The sequence below is a fragment of the Lactuca saligna genome, chromosome 1, assembly GCF_052625555.1.
Source record: "Lactuca saligna cultivar CGN05327 chromosome 1, ASM5262555v1, whole genome shotgun sequence".
NCBI lineage: Eukaryota > Viridiplantae > Streptophyta > Magnoliopsida > Asterales > Asteraceae > Lactuca > Lactuca saligna.
Window position 1 is genome coordinate 144,797,839 of NC_136417.1, and position 12,204 is coordinate 144,810,042.

The 12,204-nt window shown below is 36.5% G+C and overlaps 1 protein-coding gene across 1 annotated transcript in view; it reads left to right on the forward strand.

Moving 5' to 3' along the window:
- Positions 1 to 5,804: 5,804 nt before the first annotated feature.
- Positions 5,805 to 12,204, forward strand: part of LOC145012344 (alpha,alpha-trehalose-phosphate synthase [UDP-forming] 1-like) — a 74,749-nt gene continuing 68,349 nt past the window's right edge. The window contains exon 1 of the mRNA XM_078971140.1: positions 5,805 to 5,964. Within this exon, the coding sequence (XP_078827266.1) occupies positions 5,805 to 5,964 (160 nt within the window). The remainder of the gene's footprint in view (positions 5,965 to 12,204) is intronic.

Consider the following 12,204-nt stretch of genomic DNA (forward strand, 5'->3'; position numbering starts at 1 on the left):
CATACTTTGGAAGTAAGTAGTGAATTAAAACTGTCATGAATCCGACTGTAGACTGTCTAAGAGCTTAGACATGACACAAATTTGTTGCAGTGTTCATGAGTACTCCTGAAATAGGATTTGCGTATTGGATTAAACCCACACTCATTTGAATCACTTCATGGATTTTATCATAAATGATTGTGAGACGATAATTCTTTATATTCTTGAAACGGAGACATATAGTTGTTTACAAGTCGGTTGTGCAGTGATAATACATAAACGCATCAATAACTTGATGTTATAAAATTTATTGTTGTGTGTGATTTAATGAGTAAATAATACAAGCATATGAGACAAAGTGTATCTGTTCCTTTTACCATAAATGGGATAAAAGCAATATCTATTGGCCCCTCGATGATTTAGTGATGACACCATAAGTGCTTGGCCAAGCCTGGACTGATTTGATTTGTTCAATTAGTCAGCCGTCATAAATCAGAAATGGGGAAACAAACCTTGGACGGCGAGAATGATTATAATCCATGTCTCATGTCCATACGATATCTTGTAGAACGGAGGAATATTTGATCACTTATCTAAAGGATGCGTTACTAATAAGATCAGAGTTCAACAGCGGTTTTTGAAAGTTATGATTGCTAATCAGATTCCGAAGTCATACTTCCAATAATAGTTATTAGACTTATCCAAGTGGGAGACTATTGGATTAGGTGTCTAAGCCCATAACTATAATTGGTATGTACTTGATTTGATTTGTAGCATGTTCCTTTTGGGTTGCCTTCACTCATGCAACTTGATAGGATGACTAGTGGAGAGTGTGTAGGATTTGTTATATGAATAATAAATTGGTACTCGAAATGATTTTATTAATATATTATAAGATTAATATATTATTTGGAAATCATATTATTAATTGGTAATTAATCAAAAATTAATTTGATATTAATTTTGGATTACAAGGAAGTGATGAATAATGGATGGACTGTTTTGCAAATCATTGATAATTGCAAAACTTGGTTGTTGGATTCCTTTTAGATGGGGTGGAGGAAATCTATAGGAGGCCCTATAGAACTTCGTCCATGACCTCTAGAGTAGGAGATTCATGGGTTGCTTAAGCCCTAAGCAAGGTATTAGGGTTTCCACCTGAAAACCCTAGCAACCACAACTATATAAACCCCCCAATACATGAGGAAATCGGCCTATGCTTGAAAGAAAGAAACCCTGGGCGATTTCTAGTGTCTCTCCTTCTCATCCTTTGCATTGGGTGTTTATGACTCCATTAGAGGTGCAACACTTGGGGAACTAAGATTTCACAGGTCAAGGATCTTCAAGGTGTTCTTGCTATTACTACATAACAAGTGAAGGTAATCATCAAACCCTAATATATATGTGAATTTCAAATTGTATATGCTAGATCTAGGGTTATTGCTTTGGTGTTCAAATTTGTATGTTCAATAGAGAAAAACTTAGATCCAAAGCAAATAGGGTTGCATGATCGCATAGGAATATAGATATGATCAAAACCCAACAACTACTGCCCCTAACAACACACAAAGGGAGCCATCTTATCAACAACCAATTTCAAGAGCTCTAAGCTACAATTGTTACTAAAGGTGTGGTATCAGTTATTCCGTTGTCTCACACATTATGTTGAACATAATATATGGATCACAATCAATCTCATTTAGTGTTTAACTTTTAGTAAGGCCTTATATGTCTAACTATCAATGAATAAGATGAACAAATCCCATCTTGACTACATACACCCATCATGTAGTTCATGTCATACCCAACGATGACATTTATAACTGCCTTTTACGGAACAACGTTAAACCATGTCAAAGCACAACAATTCCTAGACTTAAGTCCCAATTATGTATATCAGGTCTAAGAATACAAATATACAACCTTTTATCAAACATCGCTTTCGAGTAGGATCCATAAAGTGATTTTGACGCGGTTCATGTCTAATACTTACTCTCCTAAACAAGTACCTATGAAGTTGGTAGCAACTCTTGCTATTTTCATCTCCATGAAAATCAACTAATCCATTCATATTATTCTTATATAATTGATGCTCCCACAATTATAAAAGACTATGGACATTTAGACTAACCAAGGTTATTCAAGGATTAAACATGCTAATATATAACACAACAGTTATTTAATGAAAGGCTATATCCAATATAACAACTCATTACAATATATGTTGCTTGCATTGTTCCAATATCGAAATACGAAATTTCAACCAAATACATTTTCTTAGGACAACAAGGTTCTATAGCACCAACTTGACTTTCATGCTTTAGCTAATGAAGGAACTTTGTTAAGTAGATTCGACAAAACTTTATTTGTATAAACTTTGCAAATACCAACATTTTCAGTTATATATATATATATATATATATATATACACACACACACACACACACAACTTAAACACAGCTTCCCTTCAAATACTCCGCATATCATGAATATTTCTATAGTTCTCACAAGTACTTTAGGATGTTCATATAATTCATACATGACTTATTGTTTTGGTCAAAAATCAATAGAATGAGAATCAACCAGGTTGCATGAGAGGTTGTGGTGTTGTAGTTGTAATAAGTATCAAATCGAGAACAAAATCACACAAGTGGTTTACAAGGAAAGCCCTTGATCCTTGATAAGATCTCCGCCACAAAACCTTGGAAGATGATAATGATCATCTGCCTTATTTAATTGTATTGACTGAAATGTAAATTACAGAAATGGAAGTAAGTATACGAGTACAAATGTTGCAATATGTGACAACCCGTTATTTTTCAAGTCCATAAAAGTCAAACCCTTTAAATAAAAACTCGAATTTTATTGATTGGGTTAGGAACATAAGGGTTAAATATGATTTAAATTATATAAATGAAGTTTTTGTATAAGTATTTGTAATAAAATACACTTAAAAATCAACATTTTCTCTTTGGAACCGAGAACCCTCGGACCGAAAACCCCTTTTCAGTCGAGAAGCCTCGGACCAAAGACCCTTCGGACCAAAAACGTCTTTGCGGCCGAAAACCCAACCGCTATAGATATTTTTCCTCGAAAAATAAGTCATTTTCTCACTTTTTCAATCGAAAACACTCCCATTTTGCTCTCAAGTATCATACAAGAACCTTCCAATCTTCAAGAAAAATCCTTCAAATCTTCATAATTTTCATGAAGAACACCAAGAACACCAAGAACAATCTTCAAATCTTCAAGCCAACCAAAAACACCTGGACCAAGAACTTGTTACTGACCGAAAACACCATAAGACCGAGAAGCGGGTTCTCGGTTGAGGTTTTAAGACCGAAATCAAGGATTTCGGTGAAGGCTAGACCGAAAACCCTCACCAACACTCCAAATAATTCTCGGTAATTTATCCTTACATAAATTAAGTGTTGTCTAACACTTTAATTAACTATTTCGCTAATTTAAATACGAATACGTGTTTAAATATTATTAGGATACCATTATTTCCACGTATGCTAGCCGAGGGATCATCTCTACAGTTCCGCTATCCAAACGCGAACACACTAGAGGTGAGTTCATACCCCTATATTTTCACTATTTTCAATGTTTTTAGGAGGGATACAACTTAGACACAAGGATTCTTGTGTTAACATTCAAACGATTTCAACCATTTCAAGCCATTTGCAATTGTTCCAACCCGATTTATCATTGCATTTACTAAATTATATTTTTATATATTTTCAACCCTTTTGTAGCGTGTCTAGCAAAAGGGTAATTTTCATAAATCTCTTACTACCGCTTTATACACACTATCGAATTGCAAATGTTTCAATTCATTACAAGAAATACATTTAAACTATAGTTGGTATAGTTTATGAATCGCTACACTATTTTGCTAAGTTTAATAAACAATACAAGAACATACATTTAAACTATGATAGGTATAGTTTGAGTGACACTACACTATTTTACAAGCTCAAAGAACAATATACAGGAACAAGAACATACATTTAAACTATAATATGTATAGTTTATGGAACACAACTCTATTTCACTAATTCAATAATACACTACAATGTACACTACTACAAAGTTATACATACGGTTTCAAGTACAAGAGAACACTACTACACTACACGTAAACTAGTTAATACAGAGTTGTGAGGCACTACTTCGGGGTACCCATTAGGGTACTGGTTCAAGTCCTATAAATTAAAACCAGAGTCTCCAGGAGGGAGAGCATGAATTTATGTATAGATCTATATGGGATTGACAATCCCGCACCTGAGCTGCTTGCAACAGCTAGGGTGACAAATGTCATAACATTTCGACGCCTGAAGAACATCGTAGAGGTCACTAGGTCATATCAAGCATGGTTATATGAAATTAACAATAGTATCAACTAAAACATTTGTTTACGGGATTAACATTACTTCAAATGATTTTATTTTAAATAATGAAACTACAGTACACTATTTTACACTACAGCTGGTGGACTCCATGCACTCATACACTAAGGTTTCATGCAAACACTACTATGAACACTACTACAGTACACTACTTTTCTAATATAGAATACCTTAGTACAACATACAATTTCAAGAAGCATTCATGACATAGTTTTATTTAATAATAAGGCTACAGTTTACTAATACAAACTATGGTTTACTATTATGAAGTACAGCTCACTATTTCAAACTACAATTCACTATTTGAGAATATAGTAACTACATACATTTGGGTCTTAAGGTCTAAGACTACATTTCATTCACTAAGAAAATATTGGATTTTCTTGAAGTACACTATAACATTTTCAAAGAACAAAGACAAGTTTTCCATATCAAATACATACTTATGAACTCACCAACTTAAATGTTAATACACTTTCAAAACCACTTGTATTCTCAGGGAACCGGTAGACAGGTACACCCACAGGTTTTGAGAAGACGAAGCTTTTAGAGTCGTGTACTTTATACTTGTGTTATACACTTTTGATGTCATATAAACAATGTATTGAAAAAATGTAAATAATGGTTGTGTTTGCTTTGATTACTATTATATAATTATTGTGATACTGTACATGAAGTCCTCCACCCCGAACGTTTCTGTTGTTCTGGTTTGGGGGTGTGACAGATTGGTGTCAAAGTATTGTTTATAGTGAACCAAGTATATCAAACCTTACAAGATATACAAATATAAAAACAATGGGGCTGAAGTGCTCTGACTAAAAGTATACTTTTAAAATATAAGTATTTTATAAGAAGTATACAAACATACATACATACCAGAACAGTATCACAGAAAGAACTATACAAAAGTATTTAGATGTTGAACATTGCAGTTAAACCTGGACAATTATGTAATCATATCTGGGATAAATATAGCCTCATCAACTATATTTATTTGAGATACGACCAACATGTGTTTGGTAGTGATAGTGGTGTTGTAGCAAGTCTAAAACTTACCAACAATACATACTAGAGAAACTCTAGAACCAAACATGAAATTAAAATACTATATGAGTATTTTATGATTCTACAACACTAGAACAAAAACATTCAGGCCTTGATAGTTATACATAATTCATATACACTAGGTGGCTATATATGGACCCAGTGTGAGTCACGCTATACCAAATTCCATACAAGTGTTGCTACAAATGAAGTTAGCGATTGTTTACTTATATTAGTAGATTTTTACTGTAAATCGCTTAATAGAACACTGTAACAGTCAGGATAAGATATATCTTATTCATTATCACCTGACTCATGACCACTATAGAGGACTTACAATCATTTTCTCTTAAATCATTATAGAGAAAGATGTCTCCAAAGAAGTCCAACAGGAAGAAAAACAACCCACCAACAAATCTACCACCACCACCACCTCCTCAATATGACCCTGATGTCTTCCACGCAGCAGTAACAACCGTCGTGGTTGCCGCTATGTTACAGATCAACGCAAGTGGCGCTAACGGGGCAGGTAGTGGTGCCAACCCTTCAAACCATGGGGATAGACATGGACACCCAAGGGAGTGTTCATACAAAGACTTCACGAACGCTAAACCCACGTCCTTTGATGGCACTGGAGGTGTCATTGATTAAACACGTTGGTTCGAGAAGACCGAATTAATATTCGAAATCTACGCATGTCCTGAAGCGAGCAAAGTGAAATTTGCAGCATACACTTTCACAAACAGAGCTCTCACCTGGTGGAACAGCTAAGTCAAGTCACTGACTCTCCCAATAGCCAATTATATGAGTTGGGATGATTTAAAAGAGCTGATGCTAGCAGGATACAGCCCTCGGGGCGAGATGAAAAAACTAGAGTAGGAGCTTTGGAGTCTGAAGATGAAGGACCCAAATATCGTTGCTTACACTACCAGATTCAGTAACCTAGCGCTTATGTGTCCCAGGATGGTCACCCGGATAGTAAGAAGGTAGAAAGGTGCATATGGGGATTTACTCCCCCGACTCAAGGAAATGTCCTAGCTGCCAATCCACTTACTTTCGATAGTGCCAAATGTCTGGCACAATCACTAATAGATCACGAAGATCGCTAAGACTACATAATAGCCATTCCTGAACAACCCAAAGAGTGTGGCAGCAAAAAGAAGTGCTAGAACAAAAGAAAGGGCCAATCTTCGTAGGAGCCCTCAAAGAAACAGAAAACAGAGGCAGTCCATGCTGGTACAATTCATGTTGTTGTTCCTGCTGCTTCGGCATCTCCCAGTCACTATGTTGGTAATCTTCTGAGGTGCAACAAATGCAACATCTACCACCATGGGCCTTGTCGGGGAATACAATGCACCAACTGCAACAAGAAGGGGCATACAACCCACTTCTGTAGGACACCTACGCAGCCTAATGCCCAGATCCCCGGAGCTGGAGTAGGCCAGGCCTGTTATGGGTGTGGTGAAATCGGGCACTACAAGAGGGATTGCCCGAAAACAAGAAACGTTGGAAACACAAGAAGAGTACTAGAAATGGGCCAGGAAGAGGCAGTAGTGGATCCCACCATAGTCATGGGTACATTCCTCCTCGATAACTCTTATGCATGCATTCTCTTTGATAGTGGTGCGAAGAGGAGTTTTGTTAGTCATAAATTCAAACACTTACTGACACACAAACCACAATCACTAAACGAAACATTCACTATTGAGATGACTAACGGGAAGAAAGAGAGCACTAACGACATATTCATAGGTTGTACCCTCACCCATAAACTAGTTTATAACCCATGGGAACCACTGTTAAGAAACTAATTAAACTTTCATATTAAAAATTGAAAATTATTAATCAATTATTTCAAATAAATTATTAATTAAAAGCTATTTTTTTAGTTACATAAAGTTATAATAGTTGATTTAAATAAGTACGTGACCTTATAATATGTAGTAATTTTATTTTATTTTTTATTTATTGTTATTTAATTTAATGTAATTAGAGTGGAAAATTTAAATTTTGAAATGGATAATCAATAGATTGACATGTGACATGACATTAATTATAGGGCCTAATAAGATGACACATATCAAAAGGACAATCAACCTATTATTTTATTAGAATAGGGATATTGTTCCTTGAGATCAACACTCGATTTACTTTTCTATATTGTTAAATGACTAGGTACACTGCCTATAAGTGCATTAGTAGATAAAATATGTTAGGTTATAAATTTAAAATTAGAAGGTATATCTGTGTACACCATATTTGAATACCATTATTGTAACACCCCGTTTCCAGATCGGATCGACGTAGGGTTTCAAGGATTCAAAGGCATGGTTTTTGGGTAAAATCAAGGATCACTGCATAACCATAGAAGGGTCACGATGTGAGGAGTGATCAAATAAATATTTTAATTTAAATTGAGCTCATGATGTGAGCAATAAGAGATCACGACGTGAGATACGTTGCAACCCAAGCCCACAATCTTTTAGGGTTTCCATCGTATTTAAACCCCATAAACTTCATTATAGGGTTCCGAACAAACCTTCTTCGTCCCTAAACATGGTAAAACCCTAAGTCTACTCTCTCTTTGTGTTTCTTGAGCTTTGGGTGGAGTTTTGGTGGTTTGAAGAGGAAGAGATCACCATGGAAGCATAGTCTCGGCTTGGAAGTTTCATTTGCAACCCTTAGCTACACTTCTGGACCAATGTGAGTATACAATATTTATGTTTCCTTATTGCTAGAGCTAAGTTTTTATGCATATTTATCCAAGATTTCAAGAGTTAGAGTGTTGGGACTTCATAAAGTTGGCAACTTTATGGGTCCTTAGGGTCCCTTGATGCTTATATGTCATGGATCTGGAGTTTGGAGGATGCTTGAGTCCATGCATGAGAAATTACTTCCTTTTCTTCATAAATGAGCTTGAGCTCAAGTGTTGTATTGGACATACAATACCTTAAATTATCGATTTTTATGATCCTTGGAGTGTTAGGAAGTCTCCTGGAATAGATGGATTAGTGGCTTAATGGATTAAGAAGTTTGTGGAGCAATATGGCATTCAGACGGATCTCAAGACGTAAGGAGATGCATGTCACATCATGAGAGTGGTGAGACCCAACTATTTTGTACTGAAGTGGCTCAAGATGTGATCCATAGATGGTCACGTCGTGAGGGTCTGCTGGCTGTTTACTTCCGTTGACCGTTGACTTTTTGACCAATTTTGACTTTGGGTCAAACTTAAGGATTGTGGGCTATTGACTGAGATTCTATATGGTTCTAGTGTTAGTGGATTTGTAGGAGCAAGCAATGATGGGAAAGGGATCGTATTGCAGTGATTAGAGTTTTTCGATTCAGGTGAATTTCGCTTCATTATATCGTGGTTCGAAGGCACCAATGTCGACCCACTAGTTGTGGTTATCTGTTAGTATTGGAAATACCTTAGGGACTGTATGTAGTCATGTAGGAAAGATTGAGGACTCTTGATCTAGAATCTTTTGTTTGTTCTACGTTTGGTTGTGGTTCTAGAGCAAGATCTCGGGTGGCTATCTCACCTCTGAGTATATGCGGTCATGCATTCCTTGTATTGTTGGTATGTAGTATGTTGCTATGTTGTAGTGATCTGCTAGATTGTTATCCTGATATATAGGATTGTTATGCTATAGTGATCTGTTAGATTGGTATCCTGGTATATAGGATGTTGATATGTTGTAGTGATCTGTTAAATTGGTATCCTAGTATATAGGATGTTGTTATGTTGTAGTGATCTGTTAGATCGGTATCCTGGTATTTAGGATGTTGTTATGCAGTAGTGATATGTTGGATCTGTATGTTTATCTATACTTGATGGTTATCATCCAGTGGAGTTCCCTAGGGACTGTATGTGGTCATGTAGGAGAGCCTGAGAACTCTTGATCTACGCTTTCTTGCATGTTCCTCGTTTGGTTGTGGCTCTAGAGTTGGATCATCTGTTCGGGTGGCTATCTCATCTCTGGTTACTTACGGTTACAAATTACATGGAGGTTAGCTAGTAGCAGGATAGTATGTTGATGGGGGAATAGTAGGCGGTAGTGAATTATATGATTTATGTTTGCTTGTATTATGTGCCTGTTTGATCCTTGATTGTTTATATATTAACATATGGTAGTAATGGGTTGAGACTACTACTTTGTGCTGGGATTCAACAGACTGGGCATTCCAACCATAAGGTTGTGGTCCACGGGTAATCCAACAAGGAGGTTGTGGACCCATTACATTTTGGGCAATCCAACTGTAAGGTTGTGGGGCCAGAGGTAATCCAACCAGGAGGTTGTGGACCTGTTACATTTTAGGCAATCCAACCGAAAGGTTGTGGGCTAGGGGTAATCCAACCAGGAGGTTGTGGACCCGTTACTTTTTGAGAAATCCAACCATAAGGTTGTGCACCAGGGGTAATCCAACTGGATAGGTTGCAGACTCGATACTTGTTGTTATATGTTGTATGTTGGTATTTTTGGGTAAACTCACTAAGCTTTGTGCTAACTCAGTTGTTTATCGTTTCAGGTATCATTGGTTAGCATGGGAAGACGAAGGTGTGACTGTACACATTTATCAGTAGCAATGAAATTTTTGCATTTAAAATATTACTTTTATTTTCAATAAATGTATTTAGAATAATTGGTTTTCTTCACAATGGAATTAAAATTGGAAAGCTTTACCTTAATAAAAATGAAAAAATTTTGCTGGGAAAATGGGATGTTACAATTCTACTTCAAATCAACATTTTGAAAGCAACCTAGTTCATGTCAAATCATGGACCAATAAAAGTGCATTGTTATTTCCTTAGACTTGTTTTAATGAACTTAGCAACCAAAAGAATATATACTTTGTCTACTTATGGACCATTTTTGTAACGCTTGGCTCCGGTATGACCTTATTCTCCAAATTTTTTATATTTCCTTTGGGACTCAGCGAGTTGGAAGCTTCAACTCGGCGTGTCAAGATTGTTGGGTTTTCTATGCATCAAATACACTCTAAAACTAGGCAGTGGAAAAATCGATATAACGATATACCTAAGTGTACATGCATCCTATGGATCTATGGCTTCATGGTAATTATATCAACCCTAGAAAACTAAAACATAAGTAAGAAAACATACCTTTTATGTAGCCCTTGATCTCCATGCTTGAGATTTTGAACCTCCATGAAGTTGCTTGGATGAAAGGATCCAAACCATAATCCCTCTAATGGTATAACACCCAATGACACCAAAGAGTGGAATACAAATAACTAGGAGAAGGGTCAATTTCACAAACCCAAAAGGGTTAGAATTCGTCCCTTAAGAGGGGAGGAAGAAGGGTTGGCGAAAACTTTAAGCCAAGGTGCAAGGAGGAACAAAATACCTAAGGCCCTATTTATAGCCTTGGATGCCTCCTAGGGTTTGGTACTCCTTCCCATGTGGGATGGAGGCTTAACCACGAAATTTCACTCCCCCATGTGGGATGGAGTGATTTTCATCCAACCCTAATACCATAAAGGTTCTGGAACATTCCTGATTAACCAACTATCGATTAATGAACTTTCAACCCTTTAATTAATTAAACTATTAATTAATTCCCATAATATATTTCCAATTAGTTTCTAATTAATTATTAACCATAATAATTATTAAACCAATTTCTCTTTTATTTATTCTACTCAATTTGGGTCTGCAGGGCAACTGTGACAACCCGAAATTTTCATTTGTATAAACTCCGCAATCAAGCACATCAAAAATTTGTCAAATTCATCTCAAAACATTTTTGGCCGGATTCAAGCCCGTTAGAGTATTTTCTTTTAATTTTTCGTCGAACGAACAATTAAATGGAAGTGTCCGTTAGGTGTTTTGTATAACGATAAATCAATAAACACCTTGGCTAGGTGTTTACGGCCAAACAAGGGTGTTTGTCCCATAACCTCCCTTTGGCATGGACTCATGCATATAGCATGAGTTTCCCCTCCATTCTTCACTTTTCACTCCCCACCTCAAGAACACTCAAGATTTTCTCTCAACTACCATAAAATCATTCCGTCAAATCCGCCAAAATGTAAGTGTTTTCTTCCTAGATTCGTTCATATAACACTTAATCTAGTGTTTTTACACGATTTCATCCATGAAATCTTGCCTTTTTCTTAGATCTTCAAGTGATCTTCAAAAGCACCAAGAACACATTTGTGTTTTTGGGGCTCTAATCACTCTTACAAGCTTCATATAAGTAAGTGTACCCTCCCTAACTAGTTATTTGCTTAGTGTGCTTGTAATCCATAAGACAAATCACCAAAAACCTCCAAGAACATGGGTTTACAGTTTGGGAATCTCCCACAACCGTAAACATCCCCAAAGGGTGTTTTGATGCCCCTAACACCTTGTAAAGCTTAGACAAAAGGCTAGAAACTTGCATGCTTGGTCTGTGAACCACAAATCACGAAATGGTTGGAGTAACCATGAGTTTATGATAGTAAACTCATGGGTTTACGGTAGTAAACTCCTAAGGATGGTCCAAGGACCATAAACTCCAAAACGTGTGTCATTTCAAGCCCCAATCACTTCTATAGCTCTTGATTCGAGTCTAGCATAATTCCCTGAGTAGTTTAAGACCTTTGAGCACCCAATGACACCATTGCCATGAGTTTACGGCCGTAAACTCATGGGGGAAATGGTTTGGAACCGTAAACACCCCTAAGGGCCACCATTTGAGGAGTAAACTCCAATGTGAGGCCATACTCTCTTTATAAGCAACCCTTGGTACTCCTAGCACTT